Genomic DNA, 12879 nt, shown 5'->3' on the forward strand with positions numbered 1-12879 from the left:
GAACTTCCTTTTAGCATGAGCTCAATCAGGGTGCGCCACAGAACTAGGCCATGCCCTGGAACCTACATCAGGGCGGCAGGTCCACGCATGCGCGCATAGGGGCGTGGCTAGCTGCTGCGACACCGAAGCCCGGTGTGAGGCCTGGTGTGCAGCCGAAGGCCCGTCGACCGCCTCCATGGGACGCTGGGGCCTAGCTGGACTTGCAAGGGCTGTGAGGGAGACAGGACCAGGACACGCTGTGGAACCCCGAAGGTGAGCGGTCCCATGCGCGGGACAACCGTGGGTGGGCCGCGTAACATTATTGAAGTGCTGTTAATGTTAAAAAAAGTAAAGTTGGAAGAAGAAAAGCTGGAGTCAACATGGTTCCTGACTCCAGACAGTGAAAATTTGCTCAGCTAGCCTCACATATGGTGTCAGATTGGGGATTTTTTCTAAGCCTGGCACAGAAAAAAAAAACCCAAGAGATTGATATTCAAAAGCCATTTAGACTGATACTTGAAAAGTTATCCATCTAAATGGCTGGCTGGCTATAGTTAAAGCCTGGCTAGCTATATTTAATGACTTATGCAGCTAGAATTTAGCCGCATAAGTCGGGGGCAGTTCACGGGTGGACAGGAAGCATTTTCGGGGTGGGCCAGAGTCAGTCGCATAAGGTGGCTAAGTACGATAGTCAGAGTTAGCCACTTAACCAATGTGGCAACTCTGGTCGTGCTCTAGGGCTGTACTAAAGTTAGCTGGACATACTTATGCAGCTAACTTTATATCCAGGTATATTCAGCGGCGTGGCTCTACAGCTGAGTATTGGCCCCAAAGTCTCCAGGGTAGAAAAGCGAAGGAAAGTTTGTAGTGTCTGGGCTGCCAAAGAAGTTGGAGGCAAAGTCATGCTCTTAGAAAGGTGTACAAAAGCACAGAAGTAAAGCAGAAAAGAGAAAAATAAGTTGTGGAAACCCTGCCTAAGGAAGGAGGCTGGGACAGAAGAAAAGCAATGCTGTTAGGACTGCAGAGCACTGAAAATTAAAAGCTTGCTGGCTCAAAGAAAAGAAAAGCTAAAACTGCCTTTAAACAAAAAGTAATCTGTGGGGCCTGGAAGGAAGTCAGGTTTGTTTGGTTTTTTTTAGCTGGTTAAGAAGAAGCTAAACCAGGAGTTAGGACTTGTCCTCAGTGTAGTTAGTGCTGGACGTGCAGGAGGTTTTTTTTTTAATTTTTATTTTTTACCTTTGTACATTAAAAAAAGAGAGAAGATAGTGGTACAAAGAAGCAGTACAGAAACAGGGTGTGGTTCCTAAAGAGACTGCAGCTTCCAGAGGCATGGGCAGAACTATGGAAAACCTGACCTGGAGCCAGTGGGAATACTACACTACAGGTGACAGAAGAGAAGCCAGACTGCTTGGGAAAAGTGAGCAGCCATGTACTGTGTGATAGGAGTTCCCCATTCTCAAGAGCCGGATGAGAGGAAGAACCTGAGACTGGTGGTGTGGCAGCTAGATAGGCCAGCCAGGCTAGTAAGGCCAAGGAACCCACTCCCAGATTGTGAACTGCCCAGAAAGAGGAATGGCTAGAAACAGTAGCTGAAATACAGGCGATGGCTGCAGAGATGGACAAAGTGCTAAGCGAGGATCCTGCTGGGAAAGGAATAAGTTTGTGAGCCTAACTGGTTTCAGGAGGCCCCCATGTATCCAGGAGAATGCAGCTCCTGTAAGTATCTCTAACCTAACTTGAAGGAATTGAAAATGTACTGCAAAGGTAGACAGACATTGATGTTGCTGAAATGCTATTATTGTTAATAAAAGTTGTTGCAAGAAGAAAAGTTGGAGTCAGCATGGTTCCTGACTTCAGACAGAGATGATTTGCTCAGCCATCCTCACAAGAGGAATGAATTAAATTTAAACTGTTGACTTTTATTTTCAAATCATTACATTATGGTTGTATTAAGTTTTACATTCCTAAAGTCCTTATGCTCTGAAGGTCAAAATTTGCCTCATATTCCTTGTATTGGGAGTTGTAAAACCCAACAAACTAGACTGAGAGCCTTTTCTCAAATTGGTCCCATGTTTTGGAACTACTTCCTTTGTTTAGAGTGTACAAAGAAAACAGTGTAAGTCCAGGATTTTTTTTTTTAAGTTTATGCTTTGAATTTGTAAATTGATATATGTAATATGTTTTTTTCATGTAAAGTGTTATGTATTGTCTTAACATTTATGAATATTTTTTTATTTTATAATCCGCACTGATCAATTTGTAATTGAATATAGCAGCCTATAAGTACATTAAATAAATAAATATATTGAGAGGTAAAGAATTAAAAGAATGGCGCCAAAGATAGAACATGAGCATTCATGAATCTCAGATAACCATGTGGACTTTAGAGATGGAATGTCAAGTAAGTATTGGCTAGAGGAACGGAGTGTATGGACCAGGGTATGAATACATAATGTAAAACTGAACCATGGTGAAGATACATTATATAGAAAATTGTGTATAATGACTGCTATTTTGTATTGAATGTGTCAAAGAACCAGTAGTCAGTGAGTAGGGCTTTAAGCACAGGAGTAATGTGTTCTTTCAAATGTGTCTCAGTTAATAAATGAGCTGCAGAATTTTGTATTAATTAGAGAGGATAGAAAGTATTCTGTGGGTCCCGATGCTGGGGCCTACGCTCAAGCTCAGGCAAGATATCGTGACCTGACCTGGAGGATGGGTCCTGATGCTGGGAACTCAGCCTGGACCCAGGCCCAAAGCCATGACCCGACCCGGAGGCCGTGTCCCAAATTCTGGGCCTTGGCCTAGGCTGGGGCCCAAGCCTAAGCCCGACGCTATGACCCAACCTAGGGGCCAGGTCCTGATGCCGGGGCTTCGACCTGGAGGCCAGGTCCTGACGCCAGTGTCGATGCCCGGCCCCGGTGTCTGGCCTGGGTCCTGGCCTAGGCCTCAGTGTCAGGACCCGGTTTCTGGGCCAGGCCTGAGCTCCAGGTGTCAGGACCTGGTTTTCGGATCGGGTTGAGTATGGGGCCTGGGTATGGGCCCAGGACTAGGCCGAGGCCCTGGTGTCTGTACCTCATCTCTGTGCCGAGCTGTAGAGTTGAGCCTGGTTTTGGTCTCCTACCTAGGCTGAGGTGTCTGCCTTGAGTACGCCGAGGCTGCAATGAGCTCCCATGGCCTCAGCCTATGCAAGTCTGAGATTTTCAGCCTAGTTACCACCTGCAGATCTGTGCCAGACTGGGTAAGTTGAAGTTGGGAGGTTTCCTGGCCCTGGTATTTTTCCAGGGGGGTGGAAAGGAGGTCTAGTTTTCATTTTTTGGCCTTTGGGGGGGGGGATGTTAATTGCTTGATTCATTTATTTTAACACAAATCAAGCAATCCATGAACTGAAATTTGTGGGGAACCCCCCCCCCCAAAAAAAATGAACTGAATAATGAAAACAAATTTGTTTTCCTTGCACATTCCTAGTATGCAGCATCACCTACAGAATCAGCACTCAGGGGAGGGAGGCAGTACTAGCCTGGGACCCTTTCTGCCATTCAAAGTAATAGCCAGAGGAAAGAGTTGAAAATGTGAAGACTTTTCCCCAAGCTGATTCCATTGCCCCTTCCACCAAGCAGATGGCAGGCCAGCAGCCCTCTGCATCTGCAGTAGCAACCCACTACATAGGAAGTGGGGTGGCATTCCTTATTACTATCCCAGGGCAAGAGGCAGGCAGCATTGAAAGTATTAATGAGGTGCGTTGAGGAAATTAGTGGGGACTAAACATCAGAGTGCATGTAGGCTATGCTGCACACCCAGGTGATGTCCTCATATTTCATCCAATATTCTGTTAGCCATAGGAAGGATGCTGGAGGGTTGGCAGTTAGATCGGAGAGGCAGGAGTCTTCAGGCAGGTTTCCTTGTGACAAGGTGGGAAAAATATGACAATAGCAATAGAAGATTGGGTCTTTTGGAGGATCAATTACTTTGCACACTTGTTGCATGTGGCAGTGAGGGACGCTCTGGGGCTGAGGTCCAAGGACCATGGGAATCTATTCCTGAAGCACCTGATAGCAAGGTGTAGGAAAATAGTAGGTCACTTTCATCGATGTGTGAAGGGTGGACACTTATGATGCATCTTGACTTCTTCAAGATGTTGGAATCTGCTGGAATTTCACCTATCTGATGCTTCAGAGATTAGTAGAGCAGCAGACACCTATTCATGATATACCTCTGGAAAAATAGATAGAAGTGGATTGACCACTGGGGCATCATGATTGGGTAGTGGTGAGGAAGCTTTGTTCCCCCTTCATGGTGCCTTAGAATGTTCGTGCCACTTTTGGTGCCACTTTGCCCCTCTCATACTACCTTTGGGGGTTCATACCACGTTATTGGGACCCTCTTCTGAAGCCTTTGCTCATCTGATGGTGCCTTGGAGAAATCCTGCCATTGTTGGTACCCTATTAGTTAACTTAGGCTATTCATGCCACTTATGGTGCCACTATGCCACAAGCTTAGTGCCTTGGAGTTCTCTTCATCCTTCTGCTGTTGTCTACCCACAGGTTTCATTATAATTGATAAGAAAACCCCAATGTTGCAGCTCAAAATAGACTCATTGCTTCCCCCATTGACTTTAATGGGAACTAAAATCTGAATGAAATGAAGAAACACTTTTTTTTTTCATTTGAAGCTAATAAAACAAATGGAGGTGACCCACAAAATGAATAAACAAAACAAAATATAAATTTTTGCCTCTTCACATGCCTACATGGAATGGAATAAATGTGCTTCATGTTTGTCAGTGTTTTATCACTTTTTAATGTAATATTTTATCAAGAATTTTATTTATTAAAAAATAGTCCCTCTTCATTGTTCCTTTTAGCTTGGAATTCATTGTTTTGGTGCTTTGAGAACACTTTATAATACAGTCATCTTTTAAATCGAAGCAATAATAATATATAGAGTGATATCCCTCAGGCGACTAAATGTATAAGATGCCCTTTCACGGGAAAGCATTCAGGAAGTGTAAAATAAACTTCTATATGTGTAGTAAATAAAAGGTTAACAATTGTGAAAGAAGTACATTCCTTTTTGAAGTCCATTCTTCAAGAATCTCTTACGAATTCTGATTGTCAGGCTATCTAAAAAGAATATTCATGAGATATATTTCATACCTTTGGTCTAAGAACTAGCTTACTTTTCATATTTTGTTGAAAACTAGACCTGTTGTGGGTTCTCAAGAACCAGATTTGGGAGTCACTTTCCTAGAGAAATATGTCCAAAATATATTAATTTTAATCTAGAAACATTTGAAAGCTATAAATTGTTTAGCAAATACACCAATGTACTGTATGTTTTGTTTTATTTTGAATTTATTGGAGTAATAGCAGCTGACGTATTTTTTCAAAAGACAAATTACACATTTTCTGCTCCATAGAGCTCTCATTGAAGTACAACAGTATTTTATCTTCTGAATGTTTCTTAATGGAAAAAAAAACCTTATTTTGTAAACTCATTATACAAAATAGAACCAAGCAATAAAGCTCAAGGATGGAAATTTGTCAGGTTGGCAGGGCAGGGATCCAAGATAGTAATGTAAAGGAGATGCAATTGTCAGTAATTGGAGTGAAGAACTACACATGCAGATTATAACAAACAAACCAAATGGATATGTGAAAAAGTATAACAGCTGTCCAGAGATCTACGAAAAGCTAAAGTTGTAATCCTTAAGGCAATTTCTTCAGAGCTTCATCAAAAAAAGTTTACAGAAAGCGATTCCCCCATCATTGTTTGTGTTTCACTGGAGGGCTGTGCGGAAAGGACATACAAGGTGTCATACCTTACAAATTTTAATTTAACCTTTTGATTTTGTAAATGTATCAGGACAGCAAAAATAACCAAAGTGCAAGGGACTATCCTAGAAGCATTCAAATGGGTGTTATTTGTTAACTGGGACTTACTTTTTTGTACAGTATCCACAGACAGTTTGGACCGAATGACTTGTGTCCTTCCCTTCTCAGGGAGGATGAATAAGTTCTGCAGTTACCAGATGACATTGGTCTGTTTAAGCCCCACATCCCATTTATTAGAGACACTCTGCTTTGCTTTTCACTGTGGGCAAAAATCTTTGAGACATTTTGGTTTCTTTGGAATTATGTCCGTCCAGTGCTGAATTTGTCATATTGATTATGGGTCATTTTCATTGAGATCAGTGTGTTGTTTGCCCTTTTTCACTTTCTCTCACTACTTTAATGTATCTGAATATGGGAAAGACATAGTTTTTAAAACATCCATCATCTTTTCTTTCGATAGGGGTGGGCTATGTAATGCTTTGTCCTTTCCCCCTCTTATATGTGAGCAACACTACCTATGCCTTGAAGACAAGAATCTTTGAACACCTATCTTCCTTATGCTCTGCCAGAGAAGAAGCACCCTTTGGGGTAGATTTTAATAAAGTACGGCCGAGCATACCTTTGTTCGCACACCAGGCATGAACAAGAGTATGCCGGATTTTAATAGCCGTGTGTATCCTTTAAAATCCAGGGTCGGCATGCGCAAGGCTGCCCAAAATCGGCAGCCTGCGCACACCGAGCCGCACAGCCTGCCTCCAGTCCCTCCGAGGCCGCTCCGAAATCGGAGCGGCCTCGGAGGGAACTTTCCTTCCACCCCCCTGCACCTTCCCCTCCCTTCCCCTACCTAACCCACCCCCCCAGCCCTTTCTAAACCCCCCTACCTTTGTTAGAAAAGTTACGCCTGTCTGAGGCAGATGTAACTTGCGCGCACTGGCCAGCTGGCCGGCGCATGATTCCACGGCTCGGGAGTGGTTTCGGAGGCCTCGGCCATGCCCCCGAAACGCCCCCGGGCCGGAACCATGCTCGCGGCCCCACCCCTGGATGATGTGCCGCCGCGACACACCACCGACATGCCCCCCAGGAAAGCCCCAGGGCTTCTGCACGTCCCGGGGCTTGTGCGCGCCGCCGAGCCTATTCAACATAGGCTCGGCGCGCAGGAGGAGCTTGGGGCAGGTTTTCAGGGGGTACACGTGTATCTTACGCGCGTACCCCTTTGAAAATCTGCCCCTTAGTGTCACATCGGTCTGTGATGTCTCATAAAAAAAGAAAACCAATAGTAGTAAAATCTATAATATAACTGAAAAAATAACCACCAAAGAATTCATAGGACTGATTTATAAGGAAGCCATCATACCCAAAGGTAAACTGCCAATTTTCTTAGCACTTCTTTATAATTGTTTCAGTCTCCAATATAAAGTCATTTAAATTTTTCTCTTGTTTTTCAATTGCACATAAAAAATACTAATAAAACACTTATCTTCAAACTTTTCTGGCACCCACACCTGACAACAGCTGGTGTTTCAGTGTCTGCTTCAGGGGTGTACAGAACATGGTGTTTATTTTTCTCTTTTTTTTCAATTGCATATTAAAATTACTTTTAAAAAAAACACTTATCTTTAAGCTTTTCTGGCTCCCAAACCCCACATCCATAACGGCTTGAACAAATCGCAGCATCCTTCCTCCATTTAAGATGCCTTGACTTCACTGAAAAAACATTGGAGCATAGTCACATGACCCATGTGTCATCACTAATTCAAAACACTTTTCTGTATGCACATAAACTCTTGAATATCTTGAAAAAAACATGCTTAGCACTGTCTCTTGAAAAACATAACATCAAATAGGGGTCCTGGCATGCTTCCTGCCAGCCCCTTCCCCAGGTATCATCAACCTGCTGACCTAGACCTTTCTCCCAACTCTGTTATCCTGTGAGCATGAAAGTAGATGGCACTTGCCAGAACTTGCCTCCCCTCTATCCCTGCATCCCCAAAATAAGTAGACATTATCTAATGCCCCGCCCCCAAACACCTCTTCCTCCCCAGCAGCTGATGCTCTCCCAACGATCCTCATTCCCAATACCATTACAAATAGGCTCACTAAAGTTACTGGGTGGGAGAACATCAGGTGCCGAGGAGGGAGGTATAAACTACAGGCAGATAATTACTTATGTGGCTAGAATATAGCCAAAGAAGTGGCTGCATATAGCACATTAGTTGTTTAGAGTGCTAACTTTACTGTTGGCCATCTAAATGGCTTTTGATGATGGATCTCAGGATATATAATGTAGTAGTATAGAGAAGGTAGTGCATAATATACCCCCTATAGCATGGGCACAGCTGTCTCTGATGTGTTCCATAGCAGCAAGACACAAAACATAGCTGTGACGTGTGTTCAGTTCAGTACATTGCAACACACTGAAAGCTGTAGCTACAGGTTGCTACTTTCATACTGTATGTTTGCATTACACAAGAGAAGCTAGGGCTATTTGGCTTCAGATGAAAGATACTGGGAGCAAGGAGTAGTTCACTTTGGCAGCACAGCTGTAAAGCCACTGACCTACCAGACCAATACATTTCCCACTAAACTATTACTTTGCCTCATAAGTATATACGTCTCTGCTTGTGTGGCACAGTGGCCAGGCTACATTGTGGGAGTTGTCAAGATGTGGCTACATAGTGCCAACCACAAGCAGATATCAACTTATCTGGCAAAGTAGCACTGGATATAACTCTTATACTGCCAGTGTTTTCAACCCCCTCTTGGCTGAATGAATAAACAGTGTCAGGCAAAGGTGGAATGTTAGTTTACCATATGTGAGGCCATTTTCTCCCTGCCTACACATTACCATATCAATAGTATCCATCCTAAAGGGTGGAAGCACGGAATTGCTTCTGGCTAAAGACTGTGTGGCCAAGTTGGGTGTATGCATTTGTGTGGTAAGGAAGAAAACTACAAGCTATATATCACCCCCAGACACAGATATAGACAGAGGCTAACACAGCACATCACTTACCCAGACACATACATCTGTTAGTACATTGTTGTTTGTACATTGTCAGCACTTTGCTAACCTACCCAGGCCCAAATTTGCTGTTCCTGGCTTGTTTGTCATCAGCCATCAATGATGTCTGTGCCAAGCTTGTTCCTACCTTCTAATGAGATCATCACAGTCATTACTACTCACACAACATTGTCTACACCTGGCAGCCTGACAGACATCTATTGGAAGCATATATGATCACTTAATCCTCTTTGTTACAAACATGGGCACCTCCAAGCCTCAGGCACTGAAAAGGCATGTCTTTCTACAAATAACACCAAAGTGCAGAAAACATCATGCCTACCATATCTCTGGGAACAGTTTGGCTATATAATTTGCACAGTGGCAGGCTTCAGTAGGAGACTTCTTGTTGGCTCATGAGGTCATCAGTTGATTTAATCTTCTCTTGCCTTAATGCTCTACACAGAGCTGATGACTGGGAGTCTATCAACATACCAATCTTGGTCTACAAATCCACAAAGTGTAAAATGGACAACCACCACAGGAGACACATCCTATAGGTCAGTAACTCTGCTATGTTGTCCACAAATCATGGCAGCCATGCAGACAAGCAAGGGCCTCAAACTTGAAAAGACCTGAAAGGTCATACTGCTGCTAGGGAAAGGCCCATTCTGATAGCATATCTCCCCAGGAATCCTCAGCCTATGTGCTTTATGGGTGGCCACATATAGGATAAGGACTGTATCTTCTATTAGCAATTAGAATAAACTACTCTGCAGAATTTCTATATACATACATTACACAGGACAATATGACTAGCCCTGAGCTGGATAGGCAAAGGGCCTTGCTGCACCCTATCTCAATATTTTCTAATGGCTACTTGTGACATGTCAGGGTAGATTCTAACACAGCTTTGCCTTGGTTCAATGAGGTGAACCTTTAGTTCTGTCATGTGTGGGCTGTTATTGTCATCCCTAAATAAACTAGGACCTATACATTTCAGAGGTGATTTTCTACACCATGTGAAGGCATGACACCATCCTATTCCCAATCCAACCTTCAGGTAGTCAGATCAGTATCCTATAATAGCCTCCCTATGCAGCTAACATAAACAATGTGACAGACCAAGGACCAAGGCCCTCACCATCTGTACATGAGAATTGACTGTTTGGATGTAGCAGGGCACAGCTGTACATGGTCATGTGCAACCTCTACGCGATATGCTAGCTTCCAATGATCTGTGAGGTTTGGGGATAGCCACCATACTGGACATGAGCTTCCCAGAAGGCTCTAAGTGAAGGCCTGCTATGTGAGCACTCTGATGTCAGCACTGCTTCAGAAACTGATGAGGCAGCGCTGGTACCTGTGTCTTTGCTGGCCCATGTGAGAGTATGCATCCGATGTACTTGTGGCTATTTTCAGTATGTGGTCAAGTAAACCCAAAACCCATCTTTATTTACATTTGTATTGCACTGTGGTCATTCTTCAGTTCCTAAATACTGTATACGATCATGACATTATTCTATATTCTTTTAATATCAAGGTACAATAAACGGAGTTTATGAATTTTTTTCCCCTAGTTTAAAGATGGAACCAAAAAGCAAGGGCCTGAAACAGCAACAACAACATCATAAGAAACTGCTGGCTGCCATGCTTTCACAGGATTCCTTTGATTCTGTCAACAGCACTGCACCATCTTTAACAGAGGATGATATCCATGATGAGGATGATGCAATGGAACTCCTGGGTAAATAAAATAATCACATGACCTTGAATATCATTCTTTACTTTTTTTTTTATAAAGGTGGCATTGGAAATAAAGTACTAATAGTTTTCAAAAGTTTATATTAAACACTGGATGTTGTTCTTTTAAGTAGAACCTGTGTTCCGTGAATTTAGAGACACAGTATGTTTGTTTTTTTTTAAACTGTTTATTTAACTTGACAGGCAACACAGCTTATCCATTGCATACAGACAACATGGGACCCAGCTTATGTGAAGGAATTGTTGTGTTGTACTTTTATTCCTCTCCTCGGTGTTCTCCTCTCTAGCCCTTAAAAAGTAAAACAAATTACGATATTGATCGGAATGTATTCTCTAAAAAAAAGAAAAAATTCTTGATTTTGGCAAATGAAAATATTTAAATGCTATGTTAAAAAAAAAGCATAACTTAAAGTCCCTGTGAAACTGTAAAAACAGCATAAACTGCCTTTTCATGGCTTTTTAGCTTGGTCCCCACTCTGATTAACATAATATTTTATCCTTTTCATTGTAATATACATGGCCTCATTACCCCTTTCTGAAATCTGCAGTATCACTTTCCTGACAGCAGAAACAAGTTGGGCAGAGCAAGTATATTGAGCATGTTTACTGCATGATGTCCACTCCAACTAGGGACAAGAAGCCAAACGTGCTTGCTTATCACTCCACCTTATTTAAATATACTCAAAACCACAAACATGTCCCTACGCTATAAGAATCCATGGGGAGAAAGAAAACAACAAAAAATACTAGGATATAATTTTTTATAGCAAAAATACTGTTATAATTTGAAACTGAAGAGAATTCCAGACAGGAAATAGGAAAGGCAGACATCCACGCAGAATAAAAAACAGGAAATGAAAGGTCTCATCCCTTTCTAAATTTTGTCTTGCCCTCACTTCCTTAACAATAGCACTATGAATCAGGAAGGACTATTCCTGGATTGGCTCAATGATTTTAGCAGCATTTTATACTGCCATGCTTGAGTGTTAGGTTTGATTCCCAAGTCCAGCTTCTCTCCCATGGAACAAGCAGGGTTTGTGATGCTTCAGAAGTACCTTGGAAGGGGAGTTTTAGCCAATGTAAAATGTCTCACTAGCAAAACAAAAGCTACCCCGACCACACCATACTGTTCGATCTAAGGTCAGAAAGTCAAAATACTGAATGAAACAGTTTCAATAAACACAATACTAACTTTAATATATCTGATGTATTCATAACATGTATCTCATTTCAAAAATTATGAATGACATACAGCTTGGGAGGCTATATTGAAGAAATGTTCGTTAAAGATATTCCCCTGATGCAGACACACAGGAATGCCGAAACGCTACAGCGTCAGGACATTTATGATGTATTCGGAGGAATATTCAAGCTGACACTTGGTTACAATGGAGGAATATTGAAGGGGACACTTGGTTACATCGGAGGAGTACACCTGCAGTATGGCAGTATTATGATGGCAATTGTTTAAGGAAGGAGACCGAGACTAGTTTTGAAAAGCAAATTGTGAGCCACAGCATTGGGAAAGAGATTCGAATAACATTAGGATGTTTGAAATATTGAACGATGAGGCATAGTGGTCTGACTCTGTAGCCACTGTTTGAGTCATTGGAGCATGACAATTTTCCTCACCAGTGTTTATGGTACAAGCTTGTTGGTTTTAGTGGACAGCCTTCCTGTTTTTGGAAATATGATTGTTGTACTCCATAAGTTAAGCATCAGCCAGTTTGGAATTAATTAATAAATGTCAAAGTCTTTCTAATGATAATAATACCGAGCATCTCCTGTAACTATTTGCCACATGTTGTTATTAGCAACATATAGAAAGATGATTGTTGTGTTTAATTATTGGAAGTATAATTTATTGAATAAATGAGGTGGATGTGTGATGTGAATGTTAGGGATTTTGTATGGTTTTATGCATTGGGATAGTATGAAAAAAAATAATGAATTTAGTGAATTGGTCTCAATTGAATTTTTTTTAACAAAATAATTTTTGTAATGAGATATATGATGATATTATGAATACATTAGATATATTAAAGATAGTATTTTAATGTATAGATTATGTTTATTGAAACTGTTTCATACAGTATTGTGGTTTTCTGGCAATGTAAAATGTCATCTAGTGGGTAGAGTCACGGCTCACACATTGGATTCTGATGGATGCTGTGGTTGGCAGCCCTTAGCCAAGAATTATCACTATGATGACCCAGGCTAATTAAAGAGTAGAGAGAGAACAGAAGATATTTAAAAATAAGGATGAATCACTAGATAGTTGTGAATGAAGGCTCATGCTGC

General features: G+C 41.9%; 1 protein-coding gene across 1 annotated transcript in view; it reads left to right on the top strand.

The window, feature by feature from the left end:
- C2H8orf34 (chromosome 2 C8orf34 homolog) overlaps positions 1-12879 on the top strand; it is a 624237-nt gene that overhangs the window by 291274 nt on the left and 320084 nt on the right. The window contains exon 7 of the mRNA XM_029591437.1: positions 10395-10561. Coding sequence (XP_029447297.1) covers positions 10395-10561 — 167 coding nt within the window. The remainder of the gene's footprint in view (positions 1-10394; positions 10562-12879) is intronic.

The sequence above is a fragment of the Rhinatrema bivittatum genome, chromosome 2 (assembly GCF_901001135.1).
Source record: "Rhinatrema bivittatum chromosome 2, aRhiBiv1.1, whole genome shotgun sequence".
NCBI classification, from domain to species: Eukaryota; Metazoa; Chordata; class Amphibia; order Gymnophiona; family Rhinatrematidae; genus Rhinatrema; species Rhinatrema bivittatum.